Genomic DNA, 26,011 nt, shown 5'->3' with positions numbered 1-26,011 from the left:
ATATGGATAAATCTACAACTTGCACCCATGTGTTGTATCAAGCCATCAACAAACAACTTTGACATATGAGATTTGTCATCATTTTTCGATGGGATTGTTCAACACTATAATAGTTCTATTACTATTACTCATGCCCTTGGTCATGGTAATATCATACCTATAGGCACTTTAGGAATGGCCACCTTATATGAACATAGGATTGCATAATCAATTGTCTCATGGTTCAACAATTCCAAGGACAATTTTCTAAATGTATGAACATTGTAGGATAACGAAATATCATATATATATTATTTATTATAAATAATGATTACATATTATATTTAAGTACATCAGTGACGACTAGCTCTAAATCACTACCATAATAGTAAAACTTTTCATATCTTCATGGTCATGCATTGCTACTAATTTTCCTTCACATTTTTAGTTTGTCTTTCTCATAATTCTATGATATTACAATTTGTTTCTAGTTGCATTGTAACTTTATAAATTATGAGTTGCAAGCAACCAAAATGATTTACGAAATGAAAGATATTGTCATTGCTTCTTTGTTCCTCCATTTTTCCTTTGCAAGTATCTTTCACCCAAAATCATATCTACCAAGATCAAAAAACCAATCTTTATAAACTGCATCTCAAACTTATTTACTTGCAATGTAGTAGGTGACCATAGAAATCTTATATCTTCATTTAAGTGTTCATATATAAAATGTTATAATAAATTGTATAATAAATATTATGCATATCATGTCTTCAAGGTCAGAGTGCTCATTTTTACACAAATACTATTATTATACAAATTTTCTATTTTCAACTGCATATGTATTTCATATGCCCAATAGCATAGCAATTCATTTATCACACACATTACGTTTAGTGTACAACAAATAATTGTGAACAACATTAGAAGAATGGTAAGAGAGAAACAAGTGGAACTTATGAACATTGAATTAACCTAAGCTAAAGCAATCAAAGCTCAAAAGTGGAATCTTCTATAATTTATTTTAAAAAGCAAAAAATAGTAGTTAGAGATGCATTCTGGTTGGTTGGTCAGTCGGATTGATAAAGGCTGGTTACTAAAGGACTAGGGGGTTTTGTTAAATAATATTTACTTCCCCATTTGGTTAGATTCTAATTAGATCTCATTCTAATTGATGTGATTTGATCTAATTTTAATTTGATATGGTTCTGATTCAATATTATTTTGATTTTGTGTATATTATTTTTCTTGTTTTGTAAAATAAGATTTCCTATTTGGATTACTCTTTAATACTGTAAATTATGCAATATTTTTTCAATAATATTCATTTTGTTTGTGGCCCAATTTCATAATTCTTACATGGTATCAAAGCGACTAACATCCTCTTGTACTTTCAACTTTAAAATTTGCTCTTTTCCTCAAAGAAACCCTACTTGTTTTTAGTTTTTCAAAAATACCATATCTTTCCTTTTTTTTTAGGGTTTTCTCTCTGTTTTGACAAATTTTAGTTAATCACCCAATAATTCTTATATGATGTGTTGTATGTCCCATCGTGATGTAAAAAATTTTTGTCTATTTATAAATTTACCTCTAATGATAATTTTGTTTCTCTCCTTAACTCATTTGGGTTTGTAATTAAGGATTAATTGACAAAACAAATTCTTCTCTCTGGTCATAGTAGTAATGGTCTCTATCAATTAACCCCTCTAATCATTATAGCCTATTTGTCTATTCGTGTCTCATCTATTGTCTAGCATCATTGTCCTTTTCATCCATCATCTATAATTCTTAAGATTGTACTTACCTCTAGGTCTGGTCCAATTCATCATTTGTAGGATACTCCCTTTGTTTGTTTCGTATATCCTTTTGATAAAAATCATCACCTTCCTTTTATCGAACAAGCTTACACAATTCGACAACCTTCTTCATCTTAATGTTTGGGGTCCTATTCCTGCTCCTTTGTTGTTGTCTTTTAGATATTATTTGTCTATTGTTGAAGATTTTAGCTGGTATACATGGTTATATCCTATGTTTAAAAATCTGATATTATTGTTGTCTTTGTTAAATTTAAGTTAATGAAAGAAATTCTTCTTTGTTGTTCTATTCAAAATATCCATTCTTTGTGAAATTTAAGTTAATGATACAAAATCTTCTTTCTTGTTCTATTCAATAAATCATTTTGTTCTTTTTTTAAGTCTCACAACATTATACATCGACTGTCTTGTTCTTACACCCTTCCTAAAATGGTGCTATTGAAAGGAAACATTATGATATAGTGGAAAAAGGATGTTGTCTCTTATTACAAACTAACTTGCCCCCTACCTTTCAGGTAGAGGCATTTTCTATTGTTGTGTTTTTTTTTTAATAAGTTGCCCATACCACTACTAAAAAATAAGAATCCTTTTGAAGTTCTTTTTTAGTACTTGCTGGACTATAGTGTTTTATTAACCTTTGGTTATGCTTGTTATCCCATGCTCACTCTGACTACTTCATATAAACTGGCTCCTCGATTTGTTCTTTGTTTACTCTTGGGGCATGATGTTTCATATCATGGGTATCGGTGTTTACATCTCCTGCCATGTGTTATTTCATGAGACTATATTTCATGGTTATGTTATTGATCCTCCCTTATCAGAGTCTTTTTCAGAGTTTTACTTGTTATCTATTCCTTCTACCACTTTTTAGATGTCTAATATGATAGGTTCACATCTCTCTCGTCTATCTATTATGCCATTTGAGTATATGTAGCCTGACAACAACTCTCAACAAACTCCTAAGACTATTTGTCCCATTGATTCAACCTCAATTGCTTCTACTTTTTTAGACATATCTATATCTAATCGATCTAAGACACCACCTTTGAAAGCCAAGTTTCTAAGTATCAATGAGATCATGGTTTCTTTTCCTTATCTGATTCCTCGAGTTCTTACTATTAAAGCACTTAATATTGCATTCTAAGAGTCTATCACATTTAAGTAAGCTTAGTCTTCTCCATATTGGCGTCAGACTATGAGTAAGGAATATAATGTCTTTATAAGAAACAATACTTGCATTCTTGTTTTGTCATCTTGTTAATAGAATTTAATTGGTTGTTAGTAGGCTTACAAGGTCAAACATCAAGTTGATGGGTTGGTTGAGTGGTATAAGGCTCATTTGGTTACCAAGGGTTTTCATTAGTACCTATTTCATGTTTGTCACCTTATCAAGGCTATTTGTGGCCTAAAACAAGCACCTAAAACATGGTATCATCGATTATACTCATTTTTACTTGATTCTAGTTTGTCAATAGCTAATTTGATCCTTTACTATTCATTCACCATACATCCACCTTAGATGTGCTTCTATTTATTTATATGGATTATTTAGTTATTATTGGTTCTAATACCTAGGCTATTACAAACTGTGTCTCGACCTTATGCTCTATCTTTGTTTGTTAGGATTTAAGTACCTTCAATTTCTTCCTTGGAATGAAAGTTGTTTGACAGCCTTACACCTTACATTAGTCTTAACATTATTACGTGGTAAATCTGCTTTGATGCTTCCAACTAGATTCTTACATTCTTTCTGCTACCTTTTTTGTTAGTTCTAAGACTTCATCATTTGATAATGATATCTCTTTTCCAGATGTTATACTCTATTATAACATGGTGAAAGACCTCTACTATCTTATGCTTATCTAGCCTGATATTGCTTTTACTATGAATTAGGTCACTTTGTGCCAATCGACTAATTCATATAAAGATATGTATGTAGTCAAACACATTTTTTGATATATTAAAGGCACCTGTTTCATGGCCCCATATTTCATTATAACTCTAGTCCTTATCTCATTACTTATTCTGATACTGATTGGGCTATTGATGTTTCAACACGATGATCTATCACTGATGATTATGTTTTCCTATGCCACAATCTTATTTGTTAGACTGCCAAGAAACATGTTGGTATGTGTAACACCCACAGGCTCGTCTCATAGGTAAGATAGTATTTTGCATGAGTTGACATGTTTGAAAAGTCAAAATTTCACTTTTTGGGTGGCACACAACTGTGTGTGAAGGAAGCCATAGTCATTTGTCCTTACCACATCAATTAGGTAAGTTGATTCCACACAAAATTTAAAATTTAAATGACACACACCCATAAGTAAGAAGCAATAAATTGCTTTAGACATTATATAAATGAGGTTAAAAATCAATTAGACAAAAGAATAAAAACTTTAACAATTGATTGAGGTCGCGAATATTTATCTACTGAATTTAAGGAATTATGTAATAAAAATGAATTGTTTGACAACTAACAGTTCCAAAAACTCTATAACAAAAATGGTGTAACAAAGAGAAAGAACCAAACTTTGTTAGAAATGGTTAGGTTTATGATGGCACAAGTGAATTTTCCAACTTCATATTGGAGAGATGTCTTATTGATTGCAACTTATGTGCTTAATTGAGTGCCCACTAAGTCAGTAACTTCCACTCTTTATGAATTATGAAAATGTAGAAAACTTAACTTAAACATGATACGACCTTGGGGGTTAGCAGCATACATCCATGACACCACCTATAAATTCAAAAAATTGAGATCAAGAGGAAAGAAATGTATATTTATAAGATACTCAAAACACTCCATAGGGTACTTGTTCATAAGGAAGAATTCAGATGGAAAAATGACTGATATAGAATCTGGAGATGCGATATTCATAAAAGATGACTTTTCTAACATGGGTGACATTGATAAAAGTCTTTATCTATATAAGATAAAAGAGGAATGTGGAGAAGGTACCTTTCCATGACTATCAGTTGTGTCATAAGAGATAATGTCTTTACTTGTTCTAAATAGTAGAAACAATGAGATTGAACTTCAATCAATTCTAGATAGTGAAAGTGAAGATCCATAATTACATAGGAGTAAACATCCTAAAACACCTAGACGATGTTTTGGAATTGAAAACGAAGTTTTCTTTACCACTCCTCCTAAAGACAAAGAGCTTAAAAATATCAAAGAAGCTTTGTCATCTTTATAAGAAAATATAACAAGAAACATCAGAGGAAGAAATAAAATCCATGGAAATTAATTGAGTCTAGAGTTTGGTGGACTTGTCACTTGGTCAAAAACCCATTGAGAATAAATGGATTCTCAAAATTAAACATAAGGTGAATGACTCAATAGACAGATACAAAGCTTCCTAGTGACTAAAGGTTATACCTAACAAGAAGGTATAGATTACGAAAAACTTTTTTGTCTATTATGAGATTTACTTCAATTGGCGTAATTCTAGCTATAGTAGCACATTTAGATCTAAACTTACATCAAATGGATGTCAAAAAAACTTTCCTTAATGGAGATTTTAACAAAGAGATATACATGGATCAACCTGTAGGCTTCGTCGTAAAAGGTTGAGAGCGTAAAGTATGCAACCTCCAAATATCAATATATGGCCTAATATGGTTATCAAGACAATGGTACTTAAAATTCTATAAAGCTATATCATCTTATAATTTTAAGATGTTAGAACAAGAACATTATGTCTATATGAAAATGTTTGATGACAAGTTTGTAATTCTATCTCTTTATGTGGATGATACACTAATAGTTGGGAGTGATTTGAAGTATATGATAATCAAGCTGCAACAACTTTCATAAAAGATCTCAAATTATATAATCGAACCAAACATATTGACACTAGATATAACATTGTAAAAGACATTATTTGGAAGAATGAAGTGATTGTATAATATATTTCTACACATAATATGGTTATCGATCCTTTAACCAAACCGATTTTGAATGATGTATATCTTGTACATGTCAAATCTCTTGGTTTTTATAGAATATGATAGATGAATTATTGAGTATATATTATACTTGTAACACAGTGTTGGAAAATCAAAGAATTTAAGTTTACTTTTTATTTGCATGATTGAATTCTTGGTGTTTCTTTATATACACATTATTCTGAAAGCTTAACAAGATTATAATGTCATACAAGTTTGATATTGGCTCACTCACACAAGCAATTGCCTTTGATGCTGCAAAAGCATGCAAAGATGAGACATATTTCTTAAGATTAATGGCATTGAGAAAGGGCACATAAAAGAGAAGAGTTACTTAGGAAACGGATTATTATTATTAGACATGTCAACTTAATAATTAATCAAAATATGATCATGAATCGATGAATTTAGCTTTGACCAGTTTGGACTTTCCACATCCAAATAACCTGTGAATGCTATATTTGAGTTTTTAATATATAATAAGACCTCCAAGATTGGATATATAATTAAGAATTCAAGTTAGTCACTGGGTACATCAACTAAACTAAGATCTGTACAGTGTTGGTAATGATATTTGAGAAAATGCACACTATAGCACATGATTCATACCATATGTATATAAAAAAGATAACCATTTGAAGTTGTGAGAGGATGAATCTCTATTCCCTCACTATGTGAGACTTTATAAGGATTATCTCATATTGGTACTCTTACACTCTTTGTCATTATTTGATGTTTACTCTTAATATCGTTATCTTAGCTGGACACCTATGGTCACACATGATTCGATCTACGGAACATGACTAGAAAAACAACTAAGTTTAAATTAAGAATTTTGAGTAGAAGAGGAAGACTTATATGTTATATGTGTCCATTGATTGGCCAATTATGTCACTCATATGGGAGAATGGACTTGATAATGGATACATATGAAAATAACACAATAACAGATGAGGAATTAAAAGGGAGCTAGTGTTATCAAGTGAGTTTTGAGTGCTGCAAGACTAACATTTTATCATTTTATTTAGGTTGAAGCGACTATGTTATTCTTGACAAATGCAGTAAATTAGCTCCCAAGTGTAGATTGCTCGTAAGATCACACGACATATTTGTCAATATGAGTTGTTATGTTCTTTAGGATTCTTATGGAAAAGTTTTGGTTTGGATCACCCATCATGTATAAGTGGGAGATACTGGATCCAGTCCACCCATGATAGGTTAACTCGATCCATTAGGGTTGAAATATCTAAATAACCTTGCAATTAAAATTACCTATCTGTCCTTGGCAGTTATGTGAGTTAGCAACAATTAGGATTCAAAGTTTGAAATCCCAACTACTGCTTGGTATTAAAATACAGAAGTTACGCAACTTTTGAGTCTCTCCTCTTCCTTGCAAAAAATATACAAAAGACCAAAACCCTAAAACCATAGAATACAAAAAGACAAAAGGGCAAATTGTGTTGTGGATTATTAATCGGGATGTGTGGGTCATTAAACATCACCAAAGAATGTGCATATTGCAATTCAAGTATGCATTTTCTATAATCCTAGAATTATTATCTCCACTTACATAGAGTTTTGCAGAGGGTAATTGTCTATGTCATAAGTCAAGTGTCAAGTTAAAGCCAAGGTGAAGTTTGTTATTTGTGTCTTGAACTTGAACTAGGGGCATTAGTGTAATTTTGTAAAGTTAGTAAGGGTTAATTAGTCATCTGAGCATGAAGGGGCAAGAAGGTAATTTGGCAGGCCTTAATCCTTAATTATTTTTATTCCTTTTCTCTTCAAAATGTATATTGCATAAAAATTACCCAACTCCCTTCCTTGCTTACTTTCAGTTCGCTTCCTCTGTGAGAGTTTGCTATGCACTGGTGAGAACTCTTGGTTCTTGCATCATCAGGTTGTCGTCTAGGGTCCGGTGAGGTCGTCTATTCTCCAGTTTGTTGTTGGTCTGTGTAGAATTGGTAATATCAGTTCTTGATTAGATTCTTAAGTGTATTTTGTAACTTATAAATGCTATTTGGTTAATTAGTGAACTGACTAGAGGATTATCCTCTGCATTGGATATAGGGTTTCGAGTTTGGAGCCCAAACGAAGTATATTGTTCTTTTGTTGCTTTATTTCTCTGTTTTCAATTGAGTAATTGCCTGTGTTGGCTGGTAATTGGTGATATAGATCTTGTAATTGAACATTAACAAGATGCAATTTCACAATTTTGTACAATGCAACCCCAGTTGTTTAGGGGAAAAAATCATTCAAAATGAATAGTCAAACCGTCAATTGTGGACTGACTAAGAAAATTACCATATTATCATCTTCGAAAATGGTTGGTCCTGTTGAGAATCGGCTGATTTCCAAAAGAAAGGGACAGCAAACACATGATTCAGGAAATTGGATTATTTGGATGTGCAGTTGGATTTTTCATCTGTCAAGAGTGTATTTTCGAGATTGAGCTAAAACTTGAGTGAGAAATAGTTGTTTTCTCTATTAATAACTATGTTTAACATGGACTACTCACTTTGATGCCCAAATTTGTTTCTTTGTGCCATCATTCTGGAATTCCAGTTAGCTATTCAGAAAAAGATGCAGCGTAGTACAAAACTTGGAATCAATTTATGCAATTACTTTACTTGAAGAACTATTGATATTATCATTGGCAGTATCCAATAAAAGTTGCCTAAATTTTCTTCCATCTCCCAGGGAAACTGAGAACTCAGTATGTATATAAAAAAGACCTCAATTTCATTGATCTCTCACCATTATAACTTCCCAAGAACTAATCAACCTTCCTTTTTCTCCTTTCAATATTTTATAAACATAAAAATCATAATGGGTGTGTTTACTTATGAAATGGAGGTGATTACGAAAATCCCCCCAGTTAAGATATTCAACGCCCTTATCCTTGATGGTGACAAACTCATCCCCAAGATCGTGCCACAGGCCATTAAAACTGTTGAGCTTATTGAAGGAGATGGAGGGCCTGGCAGTATCAAGAAGATTACTTTTGGCGAGGGTTTGTTTTACACTATAATCACTTAATCCTCGTGTCATATATTTGTAAATAACATGAATGCAATGTAACAAATGCTTGATAATTTTACTTGCTTATTGTCAATTGCAGGAAGCCAGTTTGACTATGTGAAGCATAAGGTTGAAGCATTAGACAAAGAAAATTTCATCTACAGTTACAGCGTGATTGAGGGTGATGCATTGATGAAATCACTAGAGAAAATCACCTATGAGATTAAGTTAGCATCTTCTGCGGACGGTGGATCCATCTGCAAAAGCATAAGCAAGTACTATACCATTGGGAACTTTGCGATTACGGAAGAGCAAATCAAAGCTGGCAAAGAAAAGTCTTCGGGATTGTTCAAGGCCACTGAGGCCTACCTTTTGGCAAATCCTGATGCCTATTAAAGTTACCAATATTATATGTTCAGATTTGTGTTTTGGTTAATAAGGCTTGGGGTCAAGTGTGGCATGTAATTTTCACTAGATTAAAGAGTATGTATCGTTAATAAGGCTTTGGGTCAACCGGCTTGTAATTTTTAAGAGTCTGTATTGTATCATTTCACAAATAAATATAAAAAGCTTCTTGTTAAGATATCTATCTATCATGACCAAATGCACCATTTTGACATTACATCAAGAATAATTTACGTAGATGAATCTGGGAATATTATTAATATGTATGAGAGGAGGGCAATTTTCTAGAAAACATCTTGTAATGAGTACAAATTTATTCAACGAACTCTAGCCATCAGGCTTCAAGCTGACATTCAAATCACACTACTGTAAAATAAAGCAGAAGGAAAGGAAAATATCACAGTACGACAAAATCCTTAATAGTAACCAATTTGGAAATTGGTTTAGAGTGATAAGGCTTTAAACCTTAGGCATAGAGATCAGGGTTTGCCAAGAGATGTGCTTCCACAACCTTGTACAATTCAGCTGCTTTTTCTTGGCTCGCCTTGAAGACTTCTTCTTTTATTTCATGATCACCCTTTGTGTGGTACTCACTAGCCACCTTACAAATGCTTCCACCGTTGCCAGAAGGCTCGAATTTAACCTCGTACACAACTGATTCAAGCTTCTCCCCCAAACTATCGCCTTCAATCAAAGTGTACTTGCACACAAAGTTCTCTTTGTCGAGTACATCAATCCTGTGCTTCATATACTTGTAGTAACTTCCTGTCAATCACATAATTAAATCAAATTGCCATCTGTTCATGTAATTGTTAAAGAATAAAAAGAAATACATCCGCTAAGAACAATTTATTAACAGGACTGACCATCAGGGAAGTTTATTAGCTTGATGCTGCCAACGCCTCCATCGCCTTCAATTAACTCGATGTTCTTGAATGATTGTGGCGCCAACTTTGGGAGAAGATTGTGAGAATCAAGGATGAAAGCCTGGAACATCCTAGATGGAGCTACAGCTGTTGTCGTCTCTGAGTTATGGTGAAGAACCCCCATTTCTTTTTTTCTTCAAAAAACAGAAATACACCGAGGAGTCTAGAAGATTGGCTTGAATGAGGGTAGTTTTGAGTTTGTGGAGATGAAGGACAACTGGAGGGTATATATAGAGTTTTTGTCTACAGTTCAACACCTTCAAAGCACCCTATATGGACTGGTCACAATTCTAGAATGCATATACTCTTCAAATTTGAGCAGAAAAAACAAAACTGCTAGTTCAAAAGTTGAATGCTTAAATATGCCCCATCACAAGACTGAAGTCAACCAAATTATAGAATAATTAAATTTTCAAATTTGCCCAACTGATGTTTGATATAAACTTGGACGTAAAACTTCCGTTTATTATAATGTTTGACGAATATGAAAATTCTCATATTATCTTTCAAAAACTTGAGCAAGTGGCCAATTTTGTAGAGGAAAAGACAACAAAAAGCCGATGCAGACTGAAGACCGCAGACGTTGAAGTAGAATTTTAGTTTCTAGAGATTATCTACTGGAAATTAAATGTTAAATTGGAATAAGATTATTTATTTTAGTCCTAGTGAAATAGAATACCCAGTAATGATGTAGCAGTTTTCATATCTTTCATGCTCCTGCGTGGCTGCTAAATTTTCCTTATATTTTGGGTTTGTCTTTCTCATAATTCTATGATGTTACAATCTGTTCCTATTTGCACTGCATCTCTATGAACTGTGAGATTCTAGCAACCAAAATGATTTTGGAAATGAAAAATATTGTCATTGCCTCTTTGTTCCTCTGTTTTGCCTCTGCAAGCATCTTTCACCCATATCACATCTACTAAGGTCAAAAAAACTCAAGTTTTATAAACTGAATCTCAAACTTATTTACTGACAATGTAGTAGGAGACCCAAGACTTCTTATATGTTATTAAAGATTCATGTATAACATTTTATAATAAAATATAAATTTTATAATGAATATTACACATATCATGTCTTCAAGGTAGTGTGCTCAATTTCACACATATACTATTATTATATGTAAATAAGAGACTCTACTAACTTTTATAAGATACCCTTAGTTTGATCCACTGTAACTCGATTATCAAGAGTACATCTAAACTCTCATTAAAATGAAATTAGTGAAACTATTCTGATCTATAAACTCAAGAACCTCGAAGCTCCATATCATAACTCTTGAGACTATCTAAATCTCGTTTGTTCACTAAAGAAAGACTTCAGATTCTAAATTGATGTGACCACATCATTCTTGCTTGTTTAAGTGAAAATACCTCTTCATTTGTAACTGGCCAATCAGACTAGATTAATACAAGGATTTTACACTTTGGTCATGTGAGCATCACTGTGCAATCCACTCACCTACACCACTGTGAACTGTTGAATTAAAACTAGGTTTTATTGTGAGCAAGATACCTTACTGTAGGTATAGTGTCTTACTACAAGCATGTCTTCCTACAAGCTATATAAGGAGTATAAACTCATAGTTCCCCCTTGTAACGATCCTAAGATATGATAAGCATGCATAGATTTTGAGCCATAGAATCACCTCAAGCTCGCCTTAGCTTTCACCCTACTCATATCTTGTGCATTAAATATTAACTCTTTCTTGGGCACAATAGGTACTATTACATATCTTGGAAGTCGTGATATCTTTTAAGACAACCCATTAACTCTTTGCATATGTACTTTAAATTTATTATTCATTGAAGAACATGCACAGGCGTACATTATTGAGCGTACAAGTGTACATGAACATCTATATATACCGCCAGCCTCTCATGAGGATACATGCTTATACATACAATGTACGGGCATGCACAGTTACATGCATAAGCATATACATCTTCTTTTAACTACACACGACTTACTTCCTCGTTCATTCCTCATTATGACTTCACTTACAGGTATGCACAAGCCTACATGGTCAAGTCCATGGGCATTCAACGTGCCTAGGCTATTTATAAACACTTAACATTTTTTTGACCTATGTACTTCCTAGGGGTATTATCATTATTATGCCCTACGTACGATCATGCACACTAGTTGTAAAGGTGTACCCAATGTCCTAGTCCATGAATCATCAATTGGCAGTGTATGTCCTCTGCACGATCATGGAAAAACCTTTCACAAATTTATAGGTTTCGCATGTACAAGCATGCCTACCTTCATGCACGACCGTACGTGGCTTAAGATAACACTATTTTAGGCATCCTGCGGTCACGCCTATCCTTGGTATGGTTGTGCATGATGTTAGAACACAAGTTTCAAGCTATTTTTGCATCATATTTTGTCTCTACACAAAATCCATTGATTCATCACATAATTTAACATGTCTCTATTTTCGATGGTGCATCAAGTAAGTCTCAAGCACTGCAATCAAGCTAATATATCCACCTCTCAAGATATTAATCAAAACAAGTAATATTATATATACATATTTTTTGTATATAATTTAAATACACATATGATATGTCATTATGTGATTGAATGTCACTTTATTTTTAATTCAAAATTATTCAATCATATAATGACACATTATTTGTGTAACCAAATTGTGTACTAAAAATGTATATGTATAGTTTTATTACAATCTAAACATTTCATAGAACCTTAACATATCACGTATCAACATTCACATATTAGAATTCTTATTTTAAATCTTAACCAATACACTTACAAGTTACAATCAATGTATCATATTCAAATAAACAGATTCACATGAACTCACTAAACAAAAAATTAATACATATTATCAATCGTCCCCCCCCTTCAAACCAAAAATCAACCCTATCAAGCATATAGCACACCCAGTATTTTAAAGATCATAACAATTTAATCAGGTCTACATTTTGTAGGCTATACAACACAAGAGAAGATCATCATACTTATTGGTTTCATCCCAAGCTTGAAGATTCAAGCTGATCAATTCCTCTCCTTCTTTCTTCCCTTGTCACTCATACTCTCACTAGAAAGTCTCATCAAAGCCACTACCATGATTACTAAAATATCAATTTTCAAACTCTCTCTCACATTGGAGAAATGCATAATGAATATTCAGATAACAAATATCCCAAAATTATTGCAAACGTGCCTTTTTAAACTATATTCCTATAACGTCATGCACAAGCATGTATATTTGATATGCACGATAGTGCACCACTTTAAAATATCCAACATAACACATTATCCATCCGCCTGACATGACACACAATGCACGAGTGTCTACCCTTCATATGCAATCGTACATCTCTTTAAAATTACAATACTTATTTCATTTCCATACCAACACAATCCAAATCATACATATAACCATAAATTCATGCAAAAAGACTAAAATGACCTTGAGACGTATAAATGGGTGTTGCATATGATGATTATGCATTCCAATAAATTTTTTTTATCAAGTTGTTTATTTTCTTCCTCTAATGTTGGAAAAAAGGTCGCATTAAATTGGCAGCTGACAAATTGTACTATAAATATATACATCTCCTGTCATTGGTTCATCATACTTTGATTGTAGAAGAAGATTTAAATCCAACATAAATACCTTACCTTCTTTAAGGACTCATCTTAGTGCATTGTGGTGGAGCAATTGGAACATAAGCCGCACATCCAAAAATTCTTAGATGGGTATTTGGCTCCTAACCAAAAGCCAATTGAATGGGAGAGAATTTATGATAACTTGTTGGCTTAATGCGTGTACATGTGTTGATGGATACAAAATAGCATGTCCCTAATCAGAATTGAAAGTTTTGTTCTCATTAGTAACGGTCTAGCTACTAGTTAGAGAAGTTTAATGAATGATCTACTAAACCAATTTGTGTATGAACATAAGTAACATGATGTTCAATAGTTATTTGAATTGATCCATATACAATAATTATTAAATGCTTGAGATTTAAATTCACTAGTATTATTAAGACAAATTTCTTGATTGTATATTCAGGAAATTGTGCTCGTAATTTAATCATTTGAGCAAGCAATCTTGCAAACACTAAGTCGCGAGATAACAATAAACACGCATACGACCATCTTATAGATGTATCTATTAGAACCATAAAATATTTGAATGATCTACATAGTGGATGAATAGGTCCATATATATCATCATGTATGCATCCAAGAAATGGAAGAGTCAAATTCAATCCCAACTTTTAGGGGGCGTTTGGTTTGGGTAATGTTTTATTACCGAAATAGAAAGATTACCTTGAAGATAGATTACTTAGAATATTACTGGGTATAAATGATTACTATGTTTGATAAAATTTGGTAGGTATAAATAATTATTGTGTTTGGTTAAAGGTAATAAAAGATTGCTAGTAAATTATTTTACTTAAATGCCCTTGAATATAATTATTTTTAAATATTTTTTATATTATTTGTCATATTAATTAAAAATAAATTTATTTTTGTCTTAAAAAATTAATAAATAATAATATAATTATAATAAAATCAAGATTACCTTGGTAATCATTAAATACCTAAGGTGAATGTGGTAATCAGATTACCACCTATATTACCTGCTACATCAACATTGGTAATAGAAGATTACTGTAATCTTTTATTACTGACAAACCAAACAAGAGAATAAAAGATAGATTACCAAGGTAATCTTCAAAAACTGGAACCAAACGCCCTCTTACTGGTGACGCCTTGAGAATAAGCAGCACATGAGAATTCATTTGATTTAAGAATCTTCTAGTTGATAGATGCTCATGAGAATTTTCAATATTTATTCATATCATTATAGAATTGGGATGTCTTAAATGATCATGCCAAACATTAAAAAATTTTATTACTAAACATTTGGTTTACTATAACAATAATTTCAACTGTAGCGATATTCATATAGGACAAGTTAGAGAAAAAGGATAGGTAACATTTCGAATAGGGAAAAGGACTAATTCCCACCCAAATTTTAGCCCAATTTCAAAGTCACATCCATGGGAGATGAAAAGTCCAAACACCCACCCATGACCAAACTGTCATCCAAATTTTCAGTTAGAGATAGGGGTAAAATCATAATTTTACCTATAAACTTTAAAACTTCAAAATTTTATCTTTTTTCCCCTCTTGGTTTTAAAAATTAACACTTCAACCCATCTTCAAAGTTTGAAAAGTTTAGATTTCACCCCTAGGGTTTGCTTCCTTCTCTGACCACCACTGACGGCCGACACTTTTCACCGATCTCCCTTCTCTGGCTACAGAGGATGAATCTTCATTGTCTAGATCTGGAAGAACAGACAAAGGATGATGCTTCGTCGTCTTTCATCGTTGTGTTTGGACAACGTGACGAGTGACATCGTCCTTCGTCATCTAGGTTGTGCGACAAAGAGAGATCTCTTCGTCGCACCCTGCGACGAGGAGATCGAGATCTCTTTGTCGCACCACCATCATCACACTAGGAGAAAGAGGAGGTCAAAGACAATGTCGGAGACAACACCGGAAGTTGAAGTTGAAGAGTGGGGGTGAAATTGCTGTTTTTGAAAGTTAGGGGGGCGGCTAAGTTTTAAAAAATATGGAAACCCTAAGTTTATGGGTGAAAATGTTACTTTTTAAAGTTTAAAAATTTTAGGTAAAGGTGAAATTTAATTTCTAAAACCTTGGGGAGGGAAAAGTAATAAATTTTATAACTTTAAATATAAATAGTAAAATGACTATTTTACCCCTCCCTTTAAAAGAAAAAATTAACAGAAGTTTAGTAATGGTTGGAAGTTTAAGTTTTTCATCTCTCATGGATGTGACTTTGAAATTAGACTAAAATTTAGATGGAAAATAGTCCTTTTCCCTTTTCAATACGTATTTCTTACTCAATACTATATTTGTAAAGAAAAGATATTCAATGTTTTCTTCATTCACTGTTGCAATATGCTATCCATGTTCACGAATATCATTGAAACTTAGTAAGGTTTTTTTTAGACTTCATTAAAAACAATGCATTATTAATAATGAACTTTGTTCCTCTGGATGATAACACATTGGCTCCTCCAAGGTCTGCAACAAGTTTTGTAGTAACAAGTATCGCATCAACCTTACCTTCGTGTATCATTAAATACGAGAAATATATTTAATCCTCAAGTACGGCATGTATTGTAGCATTATTTGATAGATGAATATCTGCACCTTCGATCTTGCCTTCAACAAAGGGTATGTATAATTTCTTAAAAATAAATTCAAAATATGGAATCACAAGAAAATTTCTTAGGAAGTACAATCCACACAAACATTATTTTTTAATATAAAACACTCGCAACAAATAAACTAAATAAGCACTGAAATTTAAAAGTGGGTATATATAATTTTATTGAAATTAAAAATAAAATATTATGAAAATTGAAAAATTAGGATAACTAAACAATAATATAATATTTAAAAATTAAAATTGAAAAAATGAAATTTGAAATAGTAAAATAATAAGCAAAACTGAAATAAATACAAAAAATTGTGAAAAGAAAATGAAATAAAAGGAAAAATTGAAAGAAAACATTAGAAAATTTTCAAAAAAAAAGATAAATTCTATTAAAAACCAAGACAATATTAAAAATAAAATAATAATTGATTAAATTAGCTAAACCAAGGGGTCTATACAATTTTTACCAACATTTCAGGGATTATACAAATATAACTAAGAAAACGCAATTTACCAAAATTACTCCATTATATAAAGGAAGTTTGACAACATTTCAGGGATTATACAAATATAACTAAGAAAACGCAATTTACCAAAACTAAGGGGTCTACTATGACTAACTAAGGAAATTTGATTTAAGTTTTCAAATTTTGCTTATGAATGTCATGTTTTTAAGTTGAAATTGCTTGTTATTTAAGAGGTTATTCTTGTGACTTAGTCTAAGGTGTGATTTGTGACTTTGAAACTGTAAAATTTTGTAACCAAATTATAGAAACCTTAGTGGAGGTAAGTTATAATACTTCAATTTAATTTTATCTTTAATTGCATCTCCTTCTTAATTACAATATTTCGTGTGTTTCATTTTTTTTATAAAATAAAATTTAAATTTAAATCCAAGGTGCTCTCTGCCCTAGAAAAATTTACATTTGAATGTACTCTTGAATAATAATCTTCTTTCGCATATGTTTTAAGGAGTTTTTGAGTAAGTTTTATCCCACCTAAAATTTGGGAAACCTAGTTTAGACCCCTTGAATTAAAAACTTACATAATCTCATACAAAACTCAACTCTATTAGAAAAAGAAGAAAAAAAACTATTTGGTTTCCTTGCCATTTTTTAAAATTATGTTGTCAGATCACACATTCGGAAAGGTACAATCTGTCAAAATCGTACTTGGTAAGGTGTGATGGGGAGAGATCACCCCTTGGGTGTAAAATTTAACAATAACTGAGAAAGTTATATTTGAATAACAACACTAATTACGAGTAATAATGCAATAGTGGGTGTGAATAGTAGATGTATTTTATCAGATGTTGGTTAATTTTAGAAGGTTGATTTCATAAGATAGGAAAATACTTCATACGTGTGTCGATTATCCTATTGTTAGGCTTATAGAAGGTCGTTAGCCTTCCTTGAACTTTGACCCTTGAATACATTTTCCTAAGTCACTGTAAGCTAGAGCGGTCTTTGAAAGTTCGCTTTGGGTATGGTTTTAGATTGCATAACACGCAATAATGTTGCAGAAAACTCTCAACCTCTCATATCAAAATTGAAGCAATACTATAATTTTGGTTGTAGACAAGTCTTCTTGACTTTGATCCTTGCTTGCTTGATGTATACTTTACATTGCAATTTTTTTTTTTTTTTGTATTAAAAATAGAATGAAATGATTTTATTTTATATTGCAATATTTCTGCTGAATTCAAACAGATAAGTCTTTGTCTGGTTGGCCAGTCCATAATGGATGCTTTGAATATTGATTCTGAGTTATCTACACCAAAGTTCACTCACGTCCAAGCTGTTTCTCAGTGTATATATACCCTTAAAGTTCTTCTTATTCACAAACTCAGAAAGATCTATGATATTTCTATTTGATTTCTTTTCTGTTTCTTCCCCGGAAAAATTAAAGTAAAACATGGGTTTTCTTAATATGAACACAGATAAAATAACATCCAAATAATCCAACTTCATGAATCATGTGTTTGCTGTCCCTTTCTTTTGGAAAATTAGCCAATTCTCAACAGGACTAACTATTTTCAAAGATGACTATTCATTTTGAATGATTTTTTTCCCTCAAAATGGGGTTGAATTGTACAAAATTGTGGAATCGCATCTCTTTGCAAATCCTGATCTCTGTATTCCCCAAGTTCAGCTTGGCTGCTTATAAGAAAAACGCCATACTTGATCCTTTGTTAAATGTGTTGTACCCCAAACATAATGTGTGTGATAAATGAATTGCCATTCTATTGGATGTATGAAATATATAAGCAGTTGAAAATAGAAATTTGTATAATAATAATATTTCTGTGAAATTGAACACTCTAACCTCGAAGACATGATGTGCGTAATGTTAATATTATATGAATCCTTAAATGAAGATGTTAGGTTTCTTTGGTCTCCTACTACATTGCTAGTAAATAAGTTTGAAATTTAGTTTATGAAGCTTGGTTTTTTTAATCTAAGTAGAGATACAGTGCAGCTAGAAAAAAATTGTAACATCCTAGAATTATGAGAAAGAAAAACCAAAAATATGAAGAAAATTTAGCAGCCATGCAGGAATCTGAATATATGAAAACTACTAAATCATTAATTCCTAGGTTTTCTGTTTCACTAGGACTAAAATAACTCAGCTCATGCACATTTAATTTCCAGTAGATAAACTCTAGAAACTAAAATTCTACCCCAATGTCTGCAGTATGCACTCTGCTGTTTGTTGTCTTTTCCTCTATAAAGTTGGCCACTTGCTCAACTATTTGAAAGACAAGTAAATATGAGAATTTTCATATTCCTTTAACATTATATTAATCAGGAGTTTTCCTCTAAGTTTCCATCATCATCAGTTTGGCAAATTTGAAATTTCAATTGTTCAACTTTTGAACTATCCGTTTTGTTTTTTCTGCTCAATTTTGAAGAGACAATTCTCTGTCTTCTAGAATAGTGACCAGTCCTTATTAGGTTCTTTAAAGCTATTGAACTGTAGACAAAAAATTCAAATAATTTCCAACTCTATATATACCCTCCAGTTGTTCTCCATCTTCACAAACTCAAAACTATTCGCATTCAGGCCAATTTTCAACACTTCTCAGAGAACTTCTTTTTGCTCCAAGAAATAAAAAAAGAAATGGGGGTTCTTCACCATAACTCAGAAGCTACAACAGCTGTAGCTCCATCTAGGATGTTCCAGGCTTTCATCCTTGATTCTCACAATCTTCTCCCAAAGTTGGTGCCACAATCATTCAAGAACATTGAGTTAATTGAAGGCGATGGAGGCGTTGGCAGCGTCAAGCTAATAAACTTCCCTGATGGTCAGTTCTGTTAAATAAATTGTTCTTAGCGAATGTATTTCTTTGTATTCTTTAACAATTACATGAACAGATGGCAGTTTGATTTAATTATGTGATTGACAGGAAGTTACTACAAGTATGTGAAACACAGGATCGACGTACTCGACAAAGAGAACTTTGTGTGCAAGTACACTTTGATTGAAGGCGACAGTTTGGGGGAGAAGCTCGAATCAGTTGTGTACGAGGTTAAATTCGAACCTTCTGGTAACGGTGGAAGCATTTGTAAGGTGGCTAGTGAGTACCACACAAAGGGTGATCATGAAATAAAAGAAGAAGTCTTCAAGGCGAGCCAAGAAAAAGCAGCTGAATTGTACAAGGTCGTGGAAGCACATCTCTTGGCAAACCCTGATCTCTATGCCTAAGGTTTAAAGCCTTATCACTCTAAACCAATTTCCAAATTGGTTCTTATTAAGGATTTTGTCGTACTGTGATATTTTCCTTTCCTTCTGCTTTATTTTACAATAGTGTGATTTGAATGTCAGCTTGAAGCCTGATGGCTAGAATTCGTTGAATAACTTTGTACTCATTACAAGATGTTTTCTAGAAAATTGCCCTCCTGTCGGACATATTAATAATATTCCCAGATTCATCTACGTAAATTATTCTTGATGTAATGTCAAAATGGTACATTTGGTCATGATAGATAGATAGCTTAACAAGAAGTTTTTTATATTTATTTGTGAAATGATACAATACAGACCCAGAGCCTTATTTACAATACATAACTCTTTAATCTAGTGAAAATTACATGCCACACTTGACCCCAAGCCTTATTAACCAAAACACAAATCTGAACATACTAATATTGGTAACTTCAATAGGCATCAGGATTTGCCAGAAGGTAGGCTTCAATGGCCTTGAACAATCCTGAAGACTTTTCTTTGCCAGCTTTGATTTGCTCTTCCGTAATCACGAAGTCACCAATGGTATAGTACTTGCTTATACTTTTGCAGATGGATCCACCGTCCGGAGAAGATGCTAATTTAATCTCATAGGTGATTTTCTGTAATGATTTCATCAATGCATCACCCTCAATCACACTGTAACTGTAGATGAAATTTTCTTTGTCTAATGCTTCAACCTTATGCTTCACATAGTCAAATTGGCTTCCTGCAATTGACGGTAAGCAAGTAAAATTAACAAGCATTTGTTACATTGCATTTATGTTATTCACAAACATATGACACAAGAGGATTAAGTGATTATAGTGTAAAACAAACCCTCGCCAAAAGTCATCTTCTTGATACTGCCAGGCCCTCCATCTCCGTCAATAAGCTCAACAGTCTTAATGGCCTGTGGCACGATCTTGGGGATGAGTTTGTCACCATCAAGGATAAGGGCGTTGAATATCTTAGCTGGGGGGATTCTCGTAACCACCTCCATTTCATAAGTAAACACACCCATTATAATCTCTGTGTTCGTAAATGATTGAAACAAAGAGGAGGAAGATTGATTGGTTCTTAGAAAGTTTTAATGGCGAGAGATCAAGGAAAGTGAAGCCTTATTTATACACTGAGTTCGCAGTTTCCCTGGGAAATGGAAGAAAATTTGGGCAACTTCTATTAGATACTGCCAGTGTGACTAGATAATTTCAATAGTTCTTCAAGTAATAAATTTTTCTGTAATTGCGTAAAAGTGATTCCAAGTTTTGTGCATCTTTTTTCTGAATATTTAACTGGAATTCCAGAATAATTGCACAAAGATCAAATTTGGGCATCAAAGTGCGTAGTCCATGTTAAACAAAGTTAATTAATAATAATCAAGTGAAAGAACTTGAAAAGTTAATTAATAATTAAGTGGAATAATTCTCTTTATGCCTTCACAAAAAACAACTTTGGCAATCAAGTGTGCTAGGTGTATGAAAGAAAGTTGTTAATTACGGCTGTGCTTGGTCGTCTGCACTGGACAGTACTTCTTTCTGTTATGTTTGGCAAAGTTTTTCACTCTATTTGACTGAGTTAGAATTAAAAATCCTCAAGCACTAGTCTGCTTATGGGTTTATAATGCACTAAATAATTTTGAAACTCTTTACACTTTTTTTTTTGGTTAAATTGTGTTTAAATAATTATATATAATTAAATAATTAAATAGTTACGTCCGTTAAATTGTTTATCGCTAGTAAATCACTTGGAAATATCTTCAAGGGAAGATGTTGGTTCCCTTGAAGAAGTTAAGGGAACAACATTGAAAGGGTGGTTTTCCGTTATGTTTTTGAGTAGGAAGAAGTTGAAACCAAAAAGACAAAGTTTTATATGAGATCCTCCACCCTGGAGGATATCTTCAAGGGAAACATCTTTTCGAAGAAACTTTCCAAGCCAATATGTGCAGCAATCAACCACAAGACTAGCAATCAAGGAAGCATCTCATGTCTATCTAAGAATAAAGAATGCAGGTTGCAAGAAGACCTTCCCTTGGCACAGATTTTATTCAAAATCTCTGTCAAGCATTTTCTGGTCATGCTCCATAAGCCCGAATTGTGCACGGTCATAGATGTCAAGTTAAGATAGCAACATTAAGAGTAAACATCAAATAACAGCAAAGAGTCTAAAGACACAAACATGAGGCAATCATCATCAAGTCTCACACAATGAAGGAGTAGGGATTCATCCTCTCACTACTTCAAATGGTTGTCTTTCTTATGCACGCATAGTATGAATCATGTGCTATAGTATGTATTTTTTCAAATATCATTACCAACACTACACAGATCTTAGTTTAGTTATTGTACCCAGTGACTAACTTGAATTCTTAATCATCTATCCAATCTTGCAGGTATTACTATATATTAAGAACTCAAATCTGGCATTCACAAGTTATTTAGATGTGGGGAACCCAAACTGGTTAAAACTAAATTCATTGATTCATGACATCATTTTGATTAATTATCAAGCTGACATGTCTAATAATAATAATTCATTTCTTGAGTAACTCCCATCTTGCATGTGCCCTCTCTCAATGCCATCAATCTCAAAAAAATGTCTCATTTTTGCATGCTCTCTTAACGTCAAAGGCGATTGCTCGTATAAGTGAGCCAATATCAAATTTGTGTGACATTATAATCTTGTTGAGGTTTCAAAATAATTTATGTGTAAAGAAACACCAAGAATTCAAGCATGTAAATGAAAAATAAATTCAAATTCTTCGGTTTCCCAACTTTTTGTTACAAGTAAATTATATACTCAACAATTCATCTATCTTATTCTACGCAAACTAAGAGATTTGGTAAGTGCAAGATATCCATCTCTCAAAATCGATTTGGTTAAAGAATCGACAACAATATTAAGCCCTTGTCATTTTGGTAACTGTTTAAAGTAGTTAATGGCTGAGTGATCCTTTATGGTAGGATGCATATTAAGCCATCTTCAAGGTCCCTGGGTGAATGATTTTAAAAGAAAAGCATACATACACCATATTCTATAAAATCAAATCACCTAAAAGACATAATATATAGGCACGTTCCAGTGGTATATTTTGCAATAAATCATCAAGCAATGACAAGAGGTTAGTGTTTATATTCCACAATTATAAATTTTACTAGTTTCTACCTTGTGTATTTGTGATTATGCATAGATAGAAGCATTCATTTATGTCTAACATTTGATATCAAAGCAACTATGATCTCTGTCTTGCTTTGTTGTTGAATTGTCATGGATTTTATGTTTAATCCAAATTTGTAGTAGAGAGAGAAAATTTATGTTTGGCATTTTTTGCTTAAAATTATAGTTTATATGAATTCTATATGAAAAACTAAGAATTTTGATATATATATATATATATATATATATATATATATATATATATATATATATATATATATATATATATATATATATAAAACATTAAAATTGGAGTTTTATAGGTTGATTTAAGGTGTTTTGTATATTCGGGTCTGAAACCAAATCTATTGACCCAAATCATGACCCAGTTGAAGGTCAAGGACGACATTTAGATGACATGTCAGTTGCATCTGATTTTTCAAACTCAACATGTCATCTATATTTAGAATACGCAGATGACATGTCATTCATTTCCTGTGATTCCAGTGTGCAAGATTTGTCATCAGACCAGTTTCACTTTTTGAGAAAATTTGACATGGAATCCTAATTTAATGACTCGAAGTTGGTTTTCCAAGTAAGCAAATGAAGTGTTTCATTAATTCAAAAATTTATGCTTTAGAATAACAAATATTTTAGTTTTATAAAATATGTTTTTCAACATGTTTATTATGACTTATAATTGTTATTTATATTTATTTTAAAATTGGATTACTTCAACTTTAAATCCAATTTATATTATTAATTATTTATGTGGATTAATTTTTATGCATATTTAAGGTTTAATTGAAATTATTTTTTATCTTAATGAATATATGCATAAATTAGATGTGAGGTGATTAGTATGATTTTAATTAGTTAAAGAGTAGTCACAACATCTTTGATTATATTAAAATTATACATTAAGTATCCTAGGATCATATATAATTATATGACATCAATTATAATTAATCATTGTAAATATGATAAATTTTATCTCATAGGAATTTTTATTATATTTATATAATTAATTAAGATGAAATAATAAATTATTTTTCTTAATCTATCCACAAGAATTAAGGAAAGGCATATAATTTGTTAGTTTTATCATACGATTTTAAATGTATGTATATAAACCTATTTAAATTAAAAACTTAGCCTGTAGACAGTTTTTATATTATGTGGTTCATATATTTACAATATGTTTATACTTTGGTAGAATATGATATATATATTTGTATGTCTTAATTTCGTGACTTAAGTGTGTATGTTTATATTTTATTTACAGTTGTTCAACCTGTGAATTTCTCTGATAATGTATGTGATGTTCCTAATTTGAGTAGTGATAACTATAAATTTGGAAAGAAAGAGTTCTTCTTAAATTAAGTTGTATGGGCAATGATTATGTTATTAGGAACGATGAATCACTTGCACCTACAAAAACTAGCACTCAAGCTGAAGTTGCCCTGTATGAATGAAATGAGCGATCGAATCGCTTAAGTATGATGTTCATTAGGACATGCATATCAAACAATTACTAAAGGCTATTGATGAACAATTTGAGTTTTTAGATAAAGCTCTTACCAACACTTTTATGATGAAGTTATCATCAATGAAGCTCACCAATGTTAGAGGTGTGCATGAGCACTTCATGTAGATGAAGGATATAACAGCTCAACTTAAGGCTTTTGAGATTGAGATGTTTGAATCTTTCTTTATGCACTTCACACTGAATTTGCTTCCACAATAATATGGACCCTTCAAAATCTCTTATAACACACATAAGGAAAAATGGTCTTTTAGTGAACTTATGACCATGTGTGTACAAGAGAAATGATGGTTGTTGATAGAAATGGGTGAAAGGGCACATATGGTTACAAAAGGAAAGAAGAAGAAAAACCAAGCTAAGCATAAAGGAAAGGATAAAATATCTATTCAGCCCAAATTCAAGGAGTCCAAATGTTTTTTAAAAAGAAAGGACTTGTGAAGAAGGATTGTTTTAAATTTAAGACTTGGATTGAAATGAAAGATAATCCAATTTTACTTGTATGTTATGAATCTGATATGGTTAATGTATGTCCATGTTTCAAATATCTTGCAAGGCTTTCTAAACGAAAGGAGGTCGATGGCTAATGAACAGTGCATCTATTTAGGAAACAAGATACGTTCATATGTGGAAACAATCAGAACATGCAGATTAGTTTTAGATAGTGGTTTTATGTTAGATTTGGGATGAACATTTTATATTCCAAGTTTCTCTAGAAACTTGATTTTAGTTTGAAGACTTGTACCTTTTGGATTTTCCTTTTTATTTTATGAAACATCATTTAGTTTATTTTAAAAATCTGTAATTATGGGAAATGTTACATCGTCTAATGGTTTGTTATGAATTCACTTACAAAACAATGTTTTATTTAATTTGATGCATATTCAAAATAATGTTGGTATTAAAAAAAGTGTTATGAATATCTATAAAAAGAATTAAAAGGTTAGTGAATGATAGGGTACCACATACTCTAGATTTTACTAACTTTGATATTTGTGTGGATTGCATAAAAGGAAAGAAAACTAACAAGTCAAAGAAAGATGTTAAGAGGAGTTCAGACATATTAGAAATCATACATAAAAATATTTGTTGTTCAGATATGGATGTTTATGATCAAAAATACTTCCATCTCTTTTATTGATGATTATTCACGATACATATATCTCTACATGCTTCATAATAAGAACAAAGCATTAGATACCTTTAAGGTGTTCAAGGGAAAAGTAGAGAAACAATCTGGAAAACAAATTAAAAT

At 31.9% G+C, this 26,011-nt stretch overlaps 4 protein-coding genes across 4 annotated transcripts; 2 read left to right on the top strand and 2 right to left on the bottom strand.

Moving 5' to 3' along the window:
• The first annotated feature begins 8,431 nt into the window (after positions 1-8,431).
• On the top strand, positions 8,432-9,291 carry LOC123210141 (major strawberry allergen Fra a 1-2-like). Its single transcript, XM_044628365.1, has 2 exons — positions 8,432-8,760; positions 8,869-9,291. The coding sequence occupies exons 1-2, from the start codon at positions 8,466-8,468 to the stop codon at positions 9,162-9,164; spliced, it is 591 nt and encodes a 196-aa protein (XP_044484300.1). The 5' UTR covers positions 8,432-8,465; the 3' UTR covers positions 9,165-9,291.
• A 111-nt stretch (positions 9,292-9,402) lies between these two features.
• Positions 9,403-10,410, bottom strand: LOC123210140 (major allergen Pru ar 1-like). Its single transcript, XM_044628363.1, has 2 exons — positions 10,040-10,410; positions 9,403-9,938 (listed from the first exon to the last, which is right to left on the bottom strand). Exons 1-2 carry the CDS (start codon positions 10,221-10,223, stop codon positions 9,640-9,642), a joined length of 483 nt encoding a protein of 160 aa, XP_044484298.1. The 5' UTR covers positions 10,224-10,410; the 3' UTR covers positions 9,403-9,639.
• An 8,939-nt stretch (positions 10,411-19,349) lies between these two features.
• On the top strand, positions 19,350-20,276 carry LOC123210139 (major allergen Pru ar 1-like). Its single transcript, XM_044628362.1, has 2 exons — positions 19,350-19,638; positions 19,741-20,276. The coding sequence occupies exons 1-2, from the start codon at positions 19,455-19,457 to the stop codon at positions 20,037-20,039; spliced, it is 483 nt and encodes a 160-aa protein (XP_044484297.1). The 5' UTR covers positions 19,350-19,454; the 3' UTR covers positions 20,040-20,276.
• A 144-nt stretch (positions 20,277-20,420) lies between these two features.
• On the bottom strand, positions 20,421-21,176 carry LOC123212265 (major allergen Pru ar 1-like). Its single transcript, XM_044631356.1, has 2 exons — positions 20,898-21,176; positions 20,421-20,787 (listed from the first exon to the last, which is right to left on the bottom strand). The coding sequence occupies exons 1-2, from the start codon at positions 21,079-21,081 to the stop codon at positions 20,492-20,494; spliced, it is 480 nt and encodes a 159-aa protein (XP_044487291.1). The 5' UTR covers positions 21,082-21,176; the 3' UTR covers positions 20,421-20,491.
• Positions 21,177-26,011: the final 4,835 nt, after the last annotated feature.

The sequence above is a fragment of the Mangifera indica genome, chromosome 3 (genome assembly GCF_011075055.1).
Source record: "Mangifera indica cultivar Alphonso chromosome 3, CATAS_Mindica_2.1, whole genome shotgun sequence".
NCBI classification, from domain to species: Eukaryota; Viridiplantae; Streptophyta; class Magnoliopsida; order Sapindales; family Anacardiaceae; genus Mangifera; species Mangifera indica.
The sequence above is the reverse complement of the archived record's forward strand: the minus strand, read 5'-3'. Positions and strand labels throughout refer to the sequence as shown.